The following is a 19,913-nucleotide window of genomic DNA, read 5'->3' as shown; positions in this document are numbered from 1 at the left end:
ACATGATGTTCTGCTCACCCCACTGCATAGCAGTGGGTTCCTAAATGAATACCTCAGCAGTTAACTATTAAAAATTGCGTTTACTTTTGTGATAAAATCAAGTTCTCAGGTGTTAAGAATATTATACAAGATTTATTGGGGAATACTTTTTCACTCTCTGAAAAATGAGCATCTGTACTATGAGATAAACAGAAGGTCCCAAATAGCAATTGTGACTATATACCAATGATGGTACAAGTTTGTCAAGGTAAGCATTCTCTTAAAAATGGGCTGTGTGAGAGAAGGTATTTAAAATGGAGACCTAACACTGTAAAATTCCTGTGGCTTTTGGCAGATCCATCATAGTGCTTTTTGAAACTAACAGGCGATGAAGCAGTTTCCCGTTGGTGGGTCTTAATCAGTAATACCTGTCTCTGGAAGGGTTGCTTTTTTTTTTTTTTCTGGAAACCACAGCAGTTTGTAGACATAGGCATGTGTGCAACTTCATTTTTATGTAAAAGGTTACCTTTAGACTGATTGACTAAATTAAATAGAAGAAATTTATTTTCAGTATGTATCTGTAATCTACTAGGTCTCTCAATGTCTTCCTTTGAGGTATGTCAAAGTTCTTCACAAATAAACTCTTAAGTTGATGAAAACAGACTTTTCCTTTGTAATTAAAGCACAGTCATATCTATATGACCATATAGACACACTCCTGTTTTTCTTTGATTTGATGGTAAGTCCTACCTTTTCCTAGTTATACAGCGGTGTTTTACAGGCTATTGGTATGTATTTGGTATGTTATCATCAAGGGCACATTGGCAAGCTGGGACATTATTTTCCTAGGATGGACAGGAAGGCAGAAAGATAAGCCAACCTTGTTGGAAGTATATGGTAGTTGCAAAGTAAAAAGCCTTGAACCTTATGATCGTAAAGATTACTTTGTCAGGTCATATTTTTCCTCTTGGAAGTCTGTTCCTGTTATCAGTTTGAAAAGATAAAATGTGAGTTGTTTCAATGCATAACTTCTCTTTTTTTAACCATTCTTATCATTGTTCATAGTAGCTGAAAGTACAAAAATGTAGATGTATAAAAAGTGCTCAATGTTAACTGCACAGATTGCATGTATAAACAGCCTATATGTATACACATATATAATCGCCCATAAGTAAACTCACACAAGTAAATAAGGATAAGCTAAGCCTTTCAATCTGCTCTGGTACAACATTGGTTGTAACTGCATATAGAGAAAGAAGTTATCTTTTGGCTATTTTTTTTTTTTTTTTTTTTTGTATGGCACAGGTACATGCTTCTTATTTTGTCATTTTGGACACAAGATAGGAAGGTGCATTTAAGAACAATGTAGCATATCCATGAGTTCAAACTCTGGGTTCAGTGCCATTAGCTTCTGTAAAATGCGAACCCACCGCTCAGCTAAAAAGAAGTGGGAGTTATTTCTCAATAACTCTTGAATAAGCTGCGTACAGCTTGTCTGGATGAATGCTGAACTAAGTAACAGCAGTAGGAGAGTGCCTGGATATTGATGATGCTAGGAAAAAAGAAAACAAACCCAAACTTGAGCTATGCTTCACAAAGATAGCTTTTTACAAACATGTTCCTGTGAGGGAGGGATGGGACTGAGGTTCTCCAGGTTGACGATCAGCACCGACATCAGGCTTCTTCCACCACCCTGGCTTCCAGCATCTCCATCTTTTCCATTCTTGCTCCAGGTAGGCTGGGTCCTTTTTTGCTTTTCCCTTGCCTGGGTTCCAGCCTGGGTGTTTGAAGCTTCCCTGCCCAACTTATGCTGTTCTAGAGGGGCTCTTGCATAGAAAGATCCCCAGAGACTACAGTTTGTACCTGTTCAGTTCCTCTGGGGAGGTGGAATGTCTGCAGACCTGCTGATGTGGGTTATATGGGCTGAAGAAGTCTGGATATGCTTCTAAATATTATTGCAGGAAATCTCACTGAGTTGGAAAAAGCAGATTTTATTTAGGAGCTGTAAAATGTGTCTAGCAAAGCTTAGATACTAATGGTGAAAAACCACATCCCTGATGGTAAACAGCCCCACCTTCCTTTTCCTGATTTGAAAGCATCAAGGTGGGTTTTAATTTATTTTTCTTTTAAACTTTTCCTTTTTAATTTGAGTACAAATGTTCAGCGATGAAATGTTTCCAACTTCTGCTACTGAAACAATGGAACTGCCTTGGAAAAGAACTTTTAAAATAAACATCTGTTGTTAAGTTTTTGAAACCTACAAATCTAGGAGAAGTCTTTCTTCCGGATACTTTTAATCTGGAAATTGTGGTTGTTAGCTTCTTGGAACAGAGTCTTTAGATTTTAAATTTTTAACTTTGAATACTTTAACACCAGAAGAGCAGCGGGCCCAGGTGGGTTTCTCTGCCAGTTCAGTAATTCTGTGGCAGTGGTCATCAGCCATTGCCATGAAGCCTAGTGAGAAATAAACTGCTGTTAGGGAAATATATTGCCTTGGACTTAGCGTTCCTAAACTTTAGCACAGTTTGCTTCGAAGTTACAAATGAATCTGTGCAAGAGCAAGCATGGGCAATGAATGGCGGGGGGGAAGTGATGGCACCAGGCAAAAGAGAAGTTCTGGCTTCTGTGTAAGTGTCTGCTGAGTCTCTTGCCTGCCTGATCAGAGCACAGCAATTGCCAAGCTCATAGTACTGGAGAGGAGTGGACAGGCCTAGATGTTGCAAGCTGGTAGCACATAGTTAAGCTTTACTGTATGCTACTGTTCCTTCATGTTTGTGTTGGGTGGTTAATGGTGGTTGTTGGACCCGAAGTCTGTGGGAAGAGGTAGTTTGGGGTTACGGATGCCCTCTTAGGGACTTCAAGGTTTGCGTGGAATTCCTTGTTTAGCTGCAAACATCCTGTGTTGGTTTCGACCCTTTTTCCATATGTGCTTCTGAGCCTGTCTGTAAAATGGGGATAGAGTTAGTTCCCTGCCACATGTCCTTCTAACACTGTCTAATGAACTAAATCAGAAGTGGGAAAGAAAGAATATGAAAGAAAGTAAAATTAAATGTGCTAGCCTTGCCCAGTGCATGCATAGCAGTGTGAGACGCCTTACATACAGGTACCCATTCTCTTTGGACAGGTTTGGTCCTGCTGCAGTTTGCACTCTTGCTTTACCCTGCCCCAGTCTGAGCTGTGAGTCTGGCTGGTGAATGCCCTTGCCACTCAGGCTGCCCTTGTGGAACGTGTAGCTGTAGCTCAGCTCAGTCCTGCTATGTTAATGTTGATCCCTTGAAGTTACACAAATGCCAGGCTTTAACTGTAAAGGGAATCCTCCTTTGTTTAACTCAATGCAAGTCAAAATAATTAATGCTTCCTACATTTTACTTGTTCTGAAGACTTCATAAAAAGATTGTTAGGGGTCTTTTTGAAAAAAGTCCATATTAGATGGCCATAAGACAAACAACCACAGAATAATTTCTTGGCTGCATGAGAAGTGAATTATGATAAAACAGTTTATCAGGGCCGATAGCAGAAAGCTGATAAATGGTGGTGTTTTTTCCTGTGTTTGTCTCTGGGTTTGGGTTTCCATCCCGTCTCCCACCCTGTCCAAAGACAGCGTGGACAACAAACTGTCGTCATTGTAAATGAAACTCGATCTCTCGTGTGACACAGCATTTCCCCAACCTGTCTCCTGCTTGTTTATACAGGTGCCTATAGAGGAATGCGGGTATTTTAAGTAAAGCGTCAGCTCTGATAAACACAGAAGTGAAGGGGTCACGTTTTAGAAGTGGTGCTCCCCATCAACACTGTAGCGTTGTTTTCCCTTTTGTGTGTACTACTGCCAGGGGAAATGCAGACTTGTGAGTGGCCTTTGAATATGTTTGTTATCCTGCTGTTAGACCTCACTCCGCAGCTCGGCTCTTCCCCATTTCAAGGCGCTCTATCCTCTTCACAGGAGGGATTTCGTATACCGGTTTCACGTGCGGTGTTTTTTCCAAGAACACTTTTATCCCAAGCACTGTCTACATCTGCATCTTGTATCAGCGTCTCTTCCTGTTTTGTGGATATGATATTTCGCAAACTAAGATAAATTCAGGAAGATGTGAGAGTAAATGCAGATACTGTTGTGATGGCAGAAGTCTGTGGTTCTAGACCCCCTTGGCACATGGATCCCAAAGTTTGCCTTTGCTCTTGGCCATAGGGAGGTCAGCAGGGACAGCAGGGTGAGAGTTGGAGACTATCTCAACAGATACTCTTCCTCAACAAACACCCTTTTCATCTCCTCTTGAAAACACTTTTTTGGTTGCAATATCAACATCCCTGCTACGGATAGGAAGTTGTGGTGTTTATCCTTGTTAATTTAGTATAGTGAGAGGTATGATTTGTTAATACATAACAAAAGCATGACTACTGGGCCTTTCTAGATCTCTTCTTTACTTGTCCAAGATATGCAGTTACTTTTTTTTTTTTACAGCAGATGTCCATTATTTATAAGAGAGTTGTTTGTTATTTTTCTTGTATTTTTCTTATTTCCTGTTATTGCTATAAAAATGTGAACTTGTATACTTTACGGGCATTTAGTCCCTGCAAGTACTTCAGTCTGAGCAGAGGGGTTTGTTCAGGGTGACATCCAGTTGCATCTGCTGACAGTGACGGAAGCAGATCTCTTCTTGAGTGTTGTTGAAAGGCTTCATTTTAAAGTGCACTTTCAAAGCTTTATTTTTAGCTATTGACTGTTAGTTTTTCTGGGCACCAGAAACTCAGAAAGGAATTGGATGTTAAGTTAGATAAACATTATGGATTTAAACCTTAAAGTTGGATTAAATCCTGAACATAACGTAGTTAACTGTAGGTGGGGGAGTGAAATACATTCATGTTTGCCATGTGAAAAATAGTAAAATTTCCAACTGTGTGTGCTAGCTCTAAAATGCTTATGTATTTTGGTTGGGATTTATGCTTCTAGTGAAGATCTGATGTGATGGAAAGTTTACCAATGGTTGAATAAATAAAAACTATAAATGGAAATACTAGTAACTGGAAAAAGAGAAAACCTGAAGGTGAAGCTGGAATGGCCACTGTCCTATGGGGCAGGCTACTAGGGCAGTGTGTTTGAAGAGGTCTTTTCCTCACTGTGTTTTTTGGCTGTGTTTCTTTAGATATCTGCTAATGCTTGTTTGGTTGGTTTTTTTTAAAATTCATTATGGCTAAAGGACTTTTTAGTGTCATTCAAGGAATTGTATTTTTCCTGTCTAGCTAATATTGCTGTTTCCACTTCAAGTGCATTGTCAAGTGGAATCACGTTCATGCAGCCATTCAGGGGTCTGAGGTAAAACCAGTACAGAAAATCTATGTGTAAATTTGTTCAGCTTGAGGAGACGTTTACTGTGAATGGTTCTGTAGTTTTTATTCTTCCTAGCTGCAGCTGACCTGGAAGTAAGGTACTTCCAGCTTTCATGAGGCCAGCTTCAGCTTTGAGTCCAGGTTTTGATTTTTGTTCTTCTTCTTTGATTAATGTTGTTTTGGACAGTCAGAGTCTCTTTGGAAAGCTTGCACTGTGTGGAATGTGTAGTCTCACTGCTGAAATGAAAACTCAGAGGGGGTAACTGAATACTCCCTGGTCAGTGCATTGCCAGCCTAAAGAAAAAACAAACAGGCTTACAGAGAACAATGAACATTCCTTGAAACCCTAGGAGACAGATGTTTTCTCTCTTTTTTTTTTTTTTTTTTTTTTTTAAGACAAAAGAGACCCTCTTGAGGTCTTCAGGCCCAGGTGGTGGGGCCCATGGGCTTCTTACCTCTTGCCATTTGGTTGGTGTCTTGCTCCAACCATAAGGGCCACAACTGGTTGTCATCTACATTTTGGAGTTTAAACTGTATCCTCATCTAAGACATTTTCTTTGTGCTGTTTTTTTTTCCTTCCTTCCTTTCCTTTTACCTCTGTTTGACCTTCTCCCTCTAATTCCAGTGATTCAGCTCTGACTTTCATTAATTTTTTCACAGTGGTTTTCTGACCTACCAGGCTACAACCCTCCAAACACAGTTTATTTAGTAGTAACCCAGAAATGCATCTGAACACTTGAAAGCCTTGCCAATTGCCTTTTAGGAGGCTTGAGACTCATGAGTCCCCAGCTGCACCTTCTCTTGTTCAGATCTGCCCTCTTTTCAGGGTCCTTCATACAGCAGTTTCTCGGTACTTAACATCACTGAACTGAAATCTTTCCTTGCATATAAGTGATTTCCACTGCTGCTCCCCTGTTTTAAACTTTACTGTAGATCTGCAGTGATAATTTGATATTCTGGTAAATTTTTGATGTTCAGAGGATACGTAAGCAGTTCAGAGGCAGGTCATAGCTCGAGAAATAGATGTATTGGGATGTAGAAACTCGCTCTGTCTTTAATTATCTGTGTTTTTATTACGATAAGTTCTGGAAATTAAGTTGCTTAATTAGTATTAATAATGTGTGGTTAATGGGATATAAGACTAAGCAATTTCCATGCCATTCTTTTTGGCTTAGATTTACAGGTCTGAAGATTTTAAAAAAACCTTTATCATAAACTTAAATGAAGAGAGCAGTGAGATTGCTGCCATGTATGAGATCTTCCTCATGTACTTTCATCAAGAGATATTGCTTTATTTTATTAGGTTATTTAATTTATACTTTGGTTGCTGGAGAGTCTCAAAGACCTGTACTGTGAACTTCAAAATTCATAAAGTTAAGTTTCCTCTGGATTTATCTTGCTGTTGATTGACTTTGGTGCCTCAGAAGATGGCAGGTCTTTATGAAGCTTTCTGCAGTTAGGGCAATTACAGGGATTTCTTTGTAGATTCACTGGCATTTAATAATGTGGGCCTTGGAGATACTAGTCAAGGCACTGTGTAATGAAGACATAAATGAAAGTCTTTGCTTTGAAGACAAAGTGTCAAATCTACAAGAAGAGGTGGGATATGGATTGTGAACAAGTGAGGGAGGAATAAAATTAAATGCATAGATCATGAACCCAAGCAACTGAGAAGCTGGAGGCTGCACTGACAGCAAAGGAGATGGGAAGAAACTGAGAAAGCTGAGGGACTGAATTGCAAAGTGTTCAACACCTACAGCTATATTTGAAATAAGTTCAAACTGTGGGTGCTTGCTAGTCTGGCTGATCGAGGTTTTGAGATTTGTTTTTAAAGAATGGGTAACTTGTAATGAGCCTGTTTCCTTCACTGTGGTGGGAATTGCCAAAAAATGACTCTCTTTTTTTTTCTCTAAAAATTCAGTGCATACAAGAGATGCCTGTGACACAGCAAAAAAATCTTCCAGTTAATTTCCCTTAGTATTGCTGTGTTCTTTGGCAGTGTAACCTCCTATTTTTCTTCCTTGGGTCTCAGATCATCATCTCTTCTTGTAGCCAGAGCAGTTAGCTGTATGGGTTGTAAATTCTCAGATACTTTCCTAAATGCTGTGTCTGTTGAAAATCCCATTGTTTTCTAGACCAGCTTGTAATGCAGTATTGTAGAGTTTCCTAGCATGCCAGACTTCTGGAGTTTGCTCTGTGGGTTAACATTATTGACAATATGGGTAGTACTATTGGTTATATTCTCCAGAGAGCAAGATTTTAAGATGCCTGCCCAAAGCGCTATTTGCAAGTATGATTGCCTGTTCTGGATTGAATGGAGCTGAAGATCACAGTTGCATTTGACTCCCAAATTTCCGTTGAGCTTTGTAATTTCCTCAGATTCACCCTCCCTTCCATTTCTTTCCTGTTCTAATTGTCTCCATATCATTACTATCTTTGTAGTGTTTTTTTAATTAATTTTGAAAAATAATTTAAAATAATTACTGTAGTAATTATTGTATGTAGCCAAGATTGAAAGCTCCTAACCTTACTTTAAAGGTGCCACTGCAACCTCAATAATTCTGCCACTTGATATGCTTTATCTTCAGATTGAAGATGGGAGCAAGGCTGCAGCTGTGGACAAGTTACTGGCTGGGGATGAAATTGTTGGCATCAATGATGTGGGCCTCTCCGGTTTCCGACAAGAAGCAATCTGTCTGGTGAAGGGTTCACACAAGACGCTCAAGCTTGTAGTAAGAAGGTAAGCTTGTGTCATTCCACTGGAAAACCAAGTATGTTCCAGCCTCTAAGCTACTGGGCAACTAAATTTGACAAGACTTGGCAAGATAATGACTTTCATTAACTCACATATTATGCAGTGTTAGCTCATGCACAGATTCTGTATGGATGATGATATGGGAAGAGGTAGTCTATTGCCTCATCAAGGTATAATACTGCTGTGATGTGATGAGGTGGGACTCTGTTCCTTTCTGTCCCCCCAAAGAGCAGACTGCAGAGCAGGCTGTCATGTCCATCCTGTCCTGCTTCCCCACCAGGGAACATGGAGTGCTTCCCCACTCCAGACACGTGTGGGGAAGCATTTGCCATGCAGGACAGTTGGGCTGTGAGGAGTGGGTTATGTGGGAAGCTTCTGGAGAATCATTTCCCTGCTTTGTGCGAATGTTTGAGGTCTCAAGCATTTCTAATGTGTTTTGGGTGAAGAGAACTTTCAGTTAGTCATTAGTGAAGGGAAAAACTGGAATGGCTTATCAAAACAGGACACTTCTTTGGTATGGAAACCTTTTGCTTTGTCATTTTTAACTTGCAACTATTAAGTTCACACTGTTTTGAACTAACTTGAATTAAAAATAAGTTTCATAAAATAATTTTGTTGAAAGTGAACATATGTTAAAGCAGGTTAAATCATGTAACTTCTAAGAAACACTCAAACCAGAAAATTGAACAATAAATCTTTCTCATTAATTTCCTACTCTGTTGAATCTAATTAGTTGCTTCTCCCTAATTATACCAACCAGTCTTTCATGAGAGAATTTTGGATGTGTGTTAGAATCAAAAAAGAATTTTGTAGCAACACTGAAAATGGTGAGGACTGGGGCTTGACAGGTATGATCATCCAGTCTGTAAATATAACCACTGTTAGAGGCTGTCTTAACTGAGGGCCATCTTTTGTGAAATAGTGCTGATAGGTGTAAGAGATGTACAAAAGCATGCTTGCTTTTCACCTTTTAAGAAGGTGTTTTGACAGCAGAAATTATGCTTTTACAGGTGATAGGTTATATCTTCACCAATAGCTACTTTCAGAAACTGTTTCAAAATTTTTGTAGCGTTAAAGCTAGTAAATGCAAAGTGAAATGCATTCACATAAGTCATGTTGATGCTCAGCAGTTTCAACTTGCTCTGACTTTTCCAGTAAAAGCACTTTTGTTAGAAGTTGCATGAGCTGCTTCTGTCACAGAAAGGGAGAACTTCAGGGTTGAGAAGTTTTATAGACACTGAAGAATCTGCCAAGACAGCAAGTCTTAAGTACTACAAAAAGCTTCAGATGAAGTGGAAAGATTCCTTCTTTCTTGGTGTTTTTCACTTTTATGGTGGTAACTTGCTCAGAACCTGCTAATGCTGATCTGTCTTTGGAAAAGGCAGGAAGTTTGATGCTGAAATATCCTTATAAGAGACAGAGCCGTGCCGTTCTTGTCATTTGCAAGCACTTGTCTTCATGCATTGGCATTTTGAAGACCTTTCATACAGCTGATTGTGCACTGGTTTGTGGCTGGGGATTTGTGGCTGTTCTCTGCAGGCAACGGAGCACCATTGCTATGCATGCCTGCATGCAGTTTGGTGCAAAGCTGATGGGTTTTCATCAGCCTGTTCTCATCCCTCCTCTTTTTCCATCCCTAGCACACACGCCATGCGCAAAAGCAACCTCGCTGTTCTAGCCAAGAGGCTGAAATAGTGGCTGTTGTTGTTAGGGGAAATACGTTTGTCTGAAATTCATGGAGACTTCCATAGCTCCCAAAAGAGGCAAGAGCCTTTTGGGTCATTGACAAGGCTCTATAATATTAGGTAAAAATTCATAAAACTTACTGAATGAAATTAGCTAGGGGTTTTGTCTGTGTTTTTTCAACTTTGCTCTTTCTCTTGGAAAGTTGCCTTAGGACATCAGTCCTTTGACGGTCAGAAACCTTTTAACACCCCGTCCCGTTTTATTCTTGGCCAACTTGTTCTCATGCACTGTTGTCTGTGTGCTGAAATAGCTTTTCTTTTCCTGTTGGAAGTTCAAATGATGCAGGTTTTTTATAAAAGCCTTGTTGCATGCTTTCTTCCAGAAGTTACGGTTTGAACAACAGCATTGTTTTCTACTGTTTGCCCTAAATCTTAGTCTGAATTTTTATGAGTGCTTTAAACAGTCCTGTCTTTAAGCAAACCAGTTGTTTAGTCTTTGTGTGAGCACTCCTGCAGGTCTGGTTTGAATTGGATCAGGGAACTGATCTGACTGCAAAATTACTTGGGGAAGTAAGTTTTCAGCTGGATAGGACCACCTCTTTCAGAGGCCGTCTGCACTTTAATTAATGACAGCAATCCTGAAATGGCTGCCTTAACATTTTCAGACTATTTCAGTTGTATTTTAGAACCACCCTTAGTGTTCTCTGGGGACATTGGGGATAATCCCACAACTCCCTTTCATGGAGTTGCATATAAGATGAAGTATTGATCTGCAAGTCGTTTTAGCATCTCTCTCTGTGTCCTTTGTCTAGTACTGTGATGCTTCCCTATTGCATTAGCTTAGCATTTTACTCCCTGTGAGTGTCAGTGTGATAACCAGAAGCACAGAATAGACAAATGGTTTGAAGTTCAACAACCCAGTCCTGAAGGTTTAAAGGACCTTTGTTTTAATCATGTTTGTCCTTACTATCTGTGAGAGTTAGGTTCGGAAGTCAAGATCTAGATTTTGCGTTGAAACCTTTTTTCCCCTAGGGTTGTTTGTGGCATCTATTTCTAGACTCAGCCAGAAGTCAAAAGCAAATTTAATTTTTTTTTTACAACTATCATAATATGGAAGAACTACTTTTTAACAAAATTCTTTTGGAAAGTAGAGAACTTCCTTCCTATTAATGTCAGTAGAATTAATCCAGAAAAATCAGGGTCTACTTGTCACTGCTGAAAAGTTTTTCCATGTGAAATTTCTCCACGCAGGCCACTCATTCATGCAGTAATGCCACGTCCTGATCTTATATTGATCTAACTGTTTCTGTATCTGCCAAGCTGTTTTTCCTTTAGAAGTCTAATGTCCTACAGCCAAGACCAAGTGAAAAAAGCTTTGCCATAGTGATTATCATGTTTCATGCACAATAATTAACCTGGGACTGCGGTAGAAGTTTCTCAAGGGGCTGGTGGTGTTTGGCAGTGGTAGCTGGCCTCCACAAAGTTGTTTTTACACACTATTTTTAAAGAATCAGATGCTTGACTTGCATAAGGAAAATACCATTCATCTCTAAGTGCCTGCAGTACCAAATACTCAGCATAAATGGGCTGGCTCTCAGCACACGTGCTTTGCTGTATTGCATAGTTGTGGTCTAAGCCAAATCAGGACGGTACTACTGGCTTAACAACAAACACTGTGTTTTTAAGTAGCTTACACATATTGATGGTTGAACAAGTGTGGTGTACTTCTAGTCTTGGATTAAAAGAAGACTCTGGAGGCTTCGTGTTGTTTTCTCAAGTGGATTTGTCAAAACAACACATATTAATTACATGCTAGCTCTTCAGTGTAATACTGAGTCATTTCTTGAGTCGTTGCCTTGCTTAGGAAAATGAAAGTGTGTGTAGGACATTGCTTGCAGAAGAAACTGGATGTGAATGGCTCTTGTTTCGGATGTTCATGCGTACACATGTAAAATAGCTCTGAGTGTTGAGACTGAGATATTTGTGTAACTTAACTCTCCTGTGCACTCTTCTAACTCAAATTCCCTTCAAGTTATTTAATATAATCGCCATTCCTCTGCACATACTAGAAATAAGTGTATACTACAAACCCATGGAAGTTCGGAATGATTTTTCACTATGAATTCCTAAGACATTAAACTGTAAAAAACCTGACACATAGGTGACACTTCCATTTGTAGTTTATTCATGTTAAAGGTAGGGTGGGATTATATGGCCTTTGGGAGCCACCCATTGAAGTTATGTGGAGTTGTCCAGTTGACTGCTCGAACTGTCTGTTAGTGACAGTGGAAATGGTTGGGCATGGGAGGGAGTAGCCATGGATTTCTTTTCCTTGGAGTCAGCTGGTGTCTGGAAGCTGGACTTTCAGTTTAACTTTACCAGCTCTTCAGGTACTGCCAATGGCTGACAACCAGCCTTAAAGTCGTGGAGTAGTTTTGGCCACATTGCAGTCACGTGAGTGCGTATGTTTCTTTCCCTTCACGTAGCATTTCGTTTTGGTGCCTTTATGTGGTGAAAGTGCAAGCTGTTCTTGCAATGCTGAGGAGCCCCTTGTTGCAGAAGGGAGAGCGAAAAAGAGTGAGAGCAAACACTTGCCATCAGAAGCATAGTCTGAACACTGAAATTTACTGTACGGAATCCTAATGAGAGAAGTGAATGTCATGATGGGTGAAGAATGAACACCTAAATGTGGATAGTTAGGATAATTATTATTTGCATGGCACTTCATGGAAAGAGACAGCCATTTAATTGAAACAGAACAAAAGAAGAGTTTTTAATGAATGTCCCAATGACTTCAAGATTGTGAAGTACTGTTTCAGAACCTGAGGCCTGGACAGGAGTCTGGGAATAGAAGTCTGACAGTCATTTACAGTGTTCAGATGAGAGATCACTGAAATTTTGTCATGTTCTGAATGGAAACATGCTCAGCACCCACTGACCTTTTCATAGTGGACTTTGTGTAGCATAGTAAGGAAATTTAGTCTTACCTGTTTATCACTGGTGAACAGACAGCTGTGTACTTCATAGCTCGTTTTTGCTGCAGTACTCTGTGAAGCTTGGCAGTATCGATTTGTGAGATGAGTTGGGAAGATGAGGGATGTGCACGAATACAAGATATGGATTGAGAACTGAATTTTGTCTCTTACCTGTGTTGGACAGTTGATAGTGCTGGTTTTATAGACATCATTATAGTATAGGAAACAAGAATAGAAAGATACAGGTAGTTTTGCACATATTACAGATACTTAGTTGATGGCTGTGGTTAAGTGTTGCTCAATAAACTAAATATGTTTGTGGAGAACCACTGTTGGGTAGAAGTAAAATTAATTATACATTTGATTTTGTTGCTTCTGGAGCTAAGGTTTGTTACTACAGAACAGCAGGGATTGTTCTCTTGTGGCCCAGTAGACATAGTTCTTCCTTTTTGAAGACTGACTGTGGCCTTGACTGATCAAGAACAGATTTTCTTAATTTATTTTTTTTAAATGTCAGTATTTTCAGCAAGACATATAGGTAGGAAACTTCCAGGGTTGTATGTGTTTGCACGTACTGTTGCTGTAAGAGATAAGCAAGGGCGTTAGCTCCTCACTGGTCCCGTTTCTTGGAGGCGATGTGGGTATGGAACACCACACGCCTGTGCAGACCTTCAGCATGCTCACTTTGTGTGTATTTGTAACAGATGCACACAGCTTCTAGGCTCAAGCCTTGGAGACTTCTGTGTGGCTGCAGGTGGTGGGGAGGGATGGGCTGTTAAATTCCTCTTTGACAAATTCTCTGAGAAACGGGTCAGCGCATTGCTGTGGGCTCACTCTTCTGCCTGAAGCAGGGTGGCTGGTTTTAAATGCGCACCAAATAGGATGTCTGCCAGCCCCTGCTCCCAGCTGGGTCTCTTGTGATGGAGAGAGGAAGAAGCCATGTGTGACAGGGCATTGCTAGGGCAAGGCCTCTGTTTCTATCTTTTGGTGCTGCCAGTGAGCTATCATTGCTCATGGGGGGATAGCAGGAGCCAGGTAAGCGCAAATGTAAGGTGGTGTGTGAATTCCAAAGCACCTACAGGCCTGGTTCTGGAGCCCTTGGGGGGTGTGTCTCCTCCACAGGCAAACCCAGGGCTAGTAGGGGCTCCACTGCTGCCCCTCCTCTTTCAGATATGTGATCCAGCCCTACTGATGGAAGGAATGGACACAAAAGGAGCAGCACACACCTTCATCTTAAATTTTCAACAAATTATACCTTGAAAGAACCCTGGTTATGGCCACTTCCCCTAGTTGCCTGTCAGCACAGTCACTTAACCAACATGGAAATAGTGTGAATCCGTGTTCCCTTCGCTATGACCCTAGCAATGCTGCTCAGGTATTCAGATGTTTCCTGTGCCAGGTGTTCTTTTGGAGGGGCGTACATCTAAAAAACACCTTTATTTCTTAATTTCTGTCCACCTCACCCACTTCCTAGACATCTTAATGTGATTTGCTTAGCATTAGTAATATACTAATGGACTCCTGAGTGGGATATAAGCTTTGGTTCCTCTGATGGGTGGCATGTTGTTCCTAGTTTCAAAGAGCGAATTGTGGTTTTGGATGTCTGTCCAAATGTTGGACAATGGATATTGTGACTGACATGTTTTTACGTTGTGGTGATTTTCATAACTTACTTCTTTGGAAATCTAAAAAAAATCCAGCATCTCAAACTTTGAATAACAGAAAGCCAAAAGCACTTACAGATGTCACTGTGTTTTACCAAGTCAACACCTTTAGGGCGGTGTTTGGAGTACACGGAAGAGCACAGACATTTGTGGATACAAGGAATCTTCTTTAATTTGAATATGCTTATTCAAAATGTTACTTGTGGCAATGATACTTGGTTTTACAAAGTAATTACAGAAATTGTGCAATGTGGCTGCTTTTTTGTTTTTCCTCACCCAAAAGGAATATGTATCAGATGGTAACAACCCATGAGTCATGATTGGCTTTTAGGGGTTTTTGTTTCTTCACTACTGCAAGCACTTGTCGAAGGGGTTAATTTTGAGCATGAGTAGTCTCATCCAATTTAGTGAGAGCACTCACATGACTGAAGATGGAAAAGTATACAGGCACTTACAGGATTTAACCAGAATGTTTTACATTGGATTTATTCTTAAAACTGCTTTCCACTGGTAAATTTCAATGTAGGTGGTGGAAACTACAGTATGCAGTCCCTTGGGTGAGTGGGGGAAACCAGTGAGCCTTCTAAAATTTGGGGGTCTGAAAGCTTACTCATTTCACATAGTACTTTCAAATGCACCCACAGAGGATTTTTTTTTTGTGTGTGTGTTTGGTAATACTAAAGCTCTTTGCAGATTCCTAACTGAAACAGAATTGTAACCCCATCCATTAAATACCAAATAAATAAGTTTTCTGTCAAAAATCATCTTTGCATTTGGAAGGAATGCTTCTGTATATGTTGTACACGTTTTGAAATACTGAGTTGTTTGGGGTTGCTTTTAAGCACGGAAAGGCATTAAGTTTTTTAAACACTGGTCAAGAACTTTGACATGCATATGTACAACTTCAGGGGAATAGGAATAATACTCCTGTTTCAGCTTGTTGCAGTTCTTGTGGTACTTATATTTTAGATTCCATATTTCACCTCCTGAATATTTAATGGCTGATGAGATTGAGAATTTGGATGCTGCTTAAATGTTTGGCTGTCAAGGAGCGTACTATGTTGAGTATAGAGATTTTATGCTCTACTTGGTCAAATAACTACATGTAACACCTTCCAATTTGAAAAGATTATAAAAAGATTTTAAAATAATTTCTGAATCCAGCCCTTAACTCCAGAAATATGACCACTTAAGGGCAGGAATGCAAGAGCGTTGCAGCTTTAGTTACTGAATAACTGAACAAATTTGCATTTTATCTCTTGCACAAAAAATCCATTATTTTCTGGTCATTGCTGCTGAATCTGCATAATACTGGATCACCTGGCAAAACAAAGTCTGGCACAGACACACAGCTACTACACTGCTGGGTTATACAGCCCTTAACGCTTTCAGTCCAGCTTCATGCTGAGCACAGAGGAAGGAGAGCGTGACAAAAGCTGGGGTTTGGGGAGATTTCTGCTGGGTTGCAGTTGAAAGCAGAGTCAGTTCTTTGGTCTGGCTGGTGGAGCAGCCTTGCTGGCAGGTGGGTGGCTGAACTAGGAGGTGGGATCTGATGGGGAAGAAAGTACTCTGGGGGGTGGTAGTGTCTTCAAAATCTGGTCTGGAACAGGCATGTCAGAGCAAAATAGTTTTCCCAAATAAAACTTGAAGCATCTCAGCTCGTGGCATTGGTCTACACGGAGGCTCAGTAATTTGCATCATGCAGCTATAGTGTTTTAACTGGGAATGAGGTGAATGACCTAAGGCTCAGCTCAGCTCTCTCCCTTGCAATGTGCTGGGACTAGGGGAACTCTCCTTCCCCAGTCCTGCTGTTGGGTCACCTTGGATATGGCTAGGTAAATCACAGCTCAGAATGATGTGGCAACACACCACCGCTGTGTAGAAACACTGGCTGGTATTTGGAATGTGGTTTCTGAGGAAACTTGGTTCATTTGGGGCAGTTATGAAATGGTAAGCTCATTGCGGTGAGCGGCTGGAGGCAAAACACACCCCTTGTTTCTGGCCACGAGCAAAGCAGAGTTTCCACGGCCACATGCTCCAAGGATGTGGCAAGTTGTTTCTTGCTGAAGGCAGCGTGTTGGGCCAGTGAAGGCAGGACTGCTGTGCCTGCTAACTCCGTCCTGGGCAAAGGCAGTGGTGGGAAGCATGTCCAAAGGCTGCTCTGTATCCCCTTCCTCACTCCTGAGCCTTTGCTTCAGTGGTGGTGAAACAGCCCAAAACCTCACCACCCCCCCCCCCCCCCCCGTGTGTTTTGACTCCTGCTTTTAGCATTTACCCTATGAAGGCTGTATTCTTTTTCAGTATTACTAGCAATGAAGCCTCTTTTGTGTTTATGTTAAAGGATAATTTCTTTAGCACCTCGCTTACATAATGTGATAATTTCCAAAGTGTGTGAAACTGAAACCTGCTGGAACCAGTGTTTGGAGCTGATTCTTCAATACATGAAGTATTTTAGATGCTTCCAGATGATAAATACTCATTAAAAAAATTGTTTTAATACCCTTTAGAGGAATTCTGATAAATCATGGCAAAAACTGAGGTAAGAGAATGACATCAGGATTTTAATGCTATCTAGTCATCAAAGGTAGTGGAACATGCACAAAATAAGGATGAGGAAAAATTATTTATGTAGCTTATATCATATACCATAAACCCCAACATCAGCACTTTTGTCTCAGGCATCCAGATGGGTCTGTCTAGTTCCCCAAGGCAGAGCAAGGATAAACAGTTCCAGAAGAAATTTTATGATGGTAGTCTATTGTGCATTTAGGAGGCAGGAAGATTGATGATTTAATACTGCATACAACTTAATACCTCATTGTCAACAGTGCATATCTTATTTGTAAATGAAATTGCTGCTCCATCCTGCTCAAGCCTGTACGGTTGGGCTGGGGTACAAGGAAAACTGGAGCCAACTGTGATGATGAAATCCTGATTGGCCCAAGTTAATGACTGAACTCTCTCATGGGCAACAAGACTTGAGAATTCATTTGCCTTTATTTGTTTTCACGGACATAAGCAGGTTTCTTTTTATGTAAAAATGCATCTTACTAGGTTGTGGGATAGGAAAGGAGCTACTCCCCTGTCCTGCTTCAGAGTCTGGCTCCTTCTGCTCCTTCCAGCATGGCTCCTTTCAAAAGAGCCACTGCTGACTCTGGGGCAGGGTCACTCTGCCCTGTTTTCAGACACAGGGTGACGGGCAGGTGGGAGGTCAGACCAACTGGTTACCTGAGGCACGGGAGGAGAAAGCAAAGAGCAGTGCTCCAGACAGTAGGTCTTGCTGTGGTTGAGGGGGAGGCAAAAGGGGACTGTGTAGATCTTTGTGTGAATTTTGGCAGATGAGAGTAGCCATGCTGCTTTGTTAGAATGTTAAGGATTTGGACAGATACCTATACAATAGAACTCTGTAAGTAATCTGTCTGTTGAAATACTCATTGAATTTGCCATTCTAAGGCATCTGAAAATTAACAGGTTGCTTTTATTACTGCTTTTCTATCTGTTAGATCCCCTCCCTTGCCCTATAAGTCCATCAGTTAAACACATGGTGTTTAGTTTGGGGTTTTTTTTGTGGGGTTTTTTTTTTTTGGAAGCCTTCAAATTCTAGGTCAGTTCTTTCTTAGGGATACTTTTTGGGAGTCATTTCCTTTCACGATAAGATAGTAGAAGCTGAAAATACAAAAACAGGAACTCCTCCTGTTTCACATGGAAAAACAATGCTACACTTCTATTTGCTGCTTCCAGAATGGCTTTGTTGTTGTTCGAACTCATCCACACTTTTCTGTGGAAGGTAAGAAAGAAAGGAGTAGGAGGTACTTAGGTGCTCAAGCCCATTAAGACTAAAAACAAACAGCAAAACCGCAAACACACAGTTTTGATGTTTTAGCTCGTGGCATTGAGTGTTGGTGAGTTACAGACAGTTATAAAAACGATGGTGGTATCAGGAAAACAACCTGTGCATTTCGGGCCTCTCAGTTGGAGTGAGTCATTTTAAAGGTGCCTAAAATCCCAAAACTGCTGAGTAATCTCCCATTGAAAACAAAGAGAAGCAGCAGTCTTAAGGTCTGCATTCAAAAAGGGAGACACCTAGGACCTCCCCTGACGCGTGAAGATCCCAGCTGTAGCAATTAAATGCCTGAGGACCTCTTTTTTAAATGTTGAAAGAGACCGCCTGGCCACAATGGATGCGTTTCTGAAAATTATTTTGTTCTGAATAGCTTCAAGCCTGTAGGTCTCCCCGCGGTTGAATCCTTTGCTGGTAGCGCTCTCTTGTGGCTGTTCTTTTCATTAACGGATTTCTTCATTTTTAAAAGGATTTCGAAAACAAGTCTGCAACTTGGAGATTTCTGCTTTAGAATACTCTTTTGGATAAACGTTCCTAGATAAAATGTGATCATATATAATCTAATGATAGAGGTCAGTCAAGAGAAAAGCATCCCAAACGTGCTTCCCAGATCTCAGCAGGGGCATGTGTATTGTGTTCAGGGTTTTGAACCTGTTCTTGTCTTTGCATTTTTGGGAAAAAGCCATACACCTGAGGAAGGACAGCCAGGAGGCTCAGTGAGGAGTGAAGCCTTGGTCAGGAGGAGAGACTGGGACGGGCACCTTCAGCAATGAGCTGCTACACAGATGCTGGTTTTCCTGTGGCACTGCTCCCAGTGATGAGTGGGTAGCTGCCCCCAACTTCGGTTATTAAAATGAACAAAGAAAAAAAAAAAGCATGTGGCAAAGCTGTCCCAGTGCAACTGATATGTGTGTTCTTGGTGAAAGGGTTTAATCCTGAATTACTGATTGCCTCTTCCAGGGATGGGAGCAGAGAAGGTGGGCAGGGTTACCCTTGACCCATTCTGTTTTCGAATTTCAAAGCTCTCAGGTGGTGGTTTATTTTTTAAGTATGGAGCTAAAGTATTCTGGAAGCCCAGACTGTGGCATGCACAGGTTCCCTTTGAACTAAGAAGCTACAGTTTCCACTTTTAAGAAAAGAGCAGTTAATGAAAAGCTATTCAGTACTACATAGGCTCACTCTCACCGTGATGGTAAATCCAGTGCCATAGCTGTATAAGCACATCTGTATTAATACCAAGTGTGTGAAGTTGGCTGTAGGTTCCTTTTCCTTCTACACTATAATCCAGCAGCAACTAGAGTAATGATTAATCCCCAGTTATTTACTTAATGGTACTCTCTTGGAGAGAGGCAGGTTTGCACTGGAGGTGAGGCCCTGATTGAGAGGGGTCTTTGCCCTCAAAATACTTCATTGAGAAGTCGCTATTCTTCGATAGGCTGAGGTCTTTGTGTATGGCATTTTGGTCACTCACTTTCTCTGATCTTGGGATCCTGTGTGTAAAAAAAAGCTCAGTAATAAACCCAGTCCTTTTGGGGCTATTTTTAAGATTTCAACTACTCTTTTATAAATTATTTCATAGCAGTTATGTGACTGGCTGTTTGCAGTTGTCTTCCAGCAAATGCTGTGAGGTGCCTAACAATCCATGTAGGGAAGGTAAGATGAGCTTGCTTTCTGTTTGCTGTTCTGGCT

General features: G+C 40.8%; 1 protein-coding gene across 2 annotated transcripts in view; it reads left to right on the top strand.

Annotated features, from left to right (window-relative positions):
- SHROOM2 (shroom family member 2) overlaps nucleotides 1–19,913 on the top strand; it is a gene marked incomplete at both ends in the record, with an annotated part of 122,037 nt that overhangs the window by 43,387 nt on the left and 58,737 nt on the right. For both annotated transcript variants that reach the window (XM_084279113.1, XM_084279112.1), the window contains one exon: nucleotides 7,893–8,044. In XM_084279113.1, coding sequence (XP_084135239.1) covers nucleotides 7,893–8,044 — 152 coding nt within the window. The remainder of the gene's footprint in view (nucleotides 1–7,892; nucleotides 8,045–19,913) is intronic.

This window comes from Gallinula chloropus, assembly GCF_964237585.1.
Source record: "Gallinula chloropus genome assembly, chromosome: 1".
Lineage (NCBI taxonomy): Eukaryota > Metazoa > Chordata > Aves > Gruiformes > Rallidae > Gallinula > Gallinula chloropus.
The sequence above is the reverse complement of the archived record's forward strand: the minus strand, read 5'-3'. Positions and strand labels throughout refer to the sequence as shown.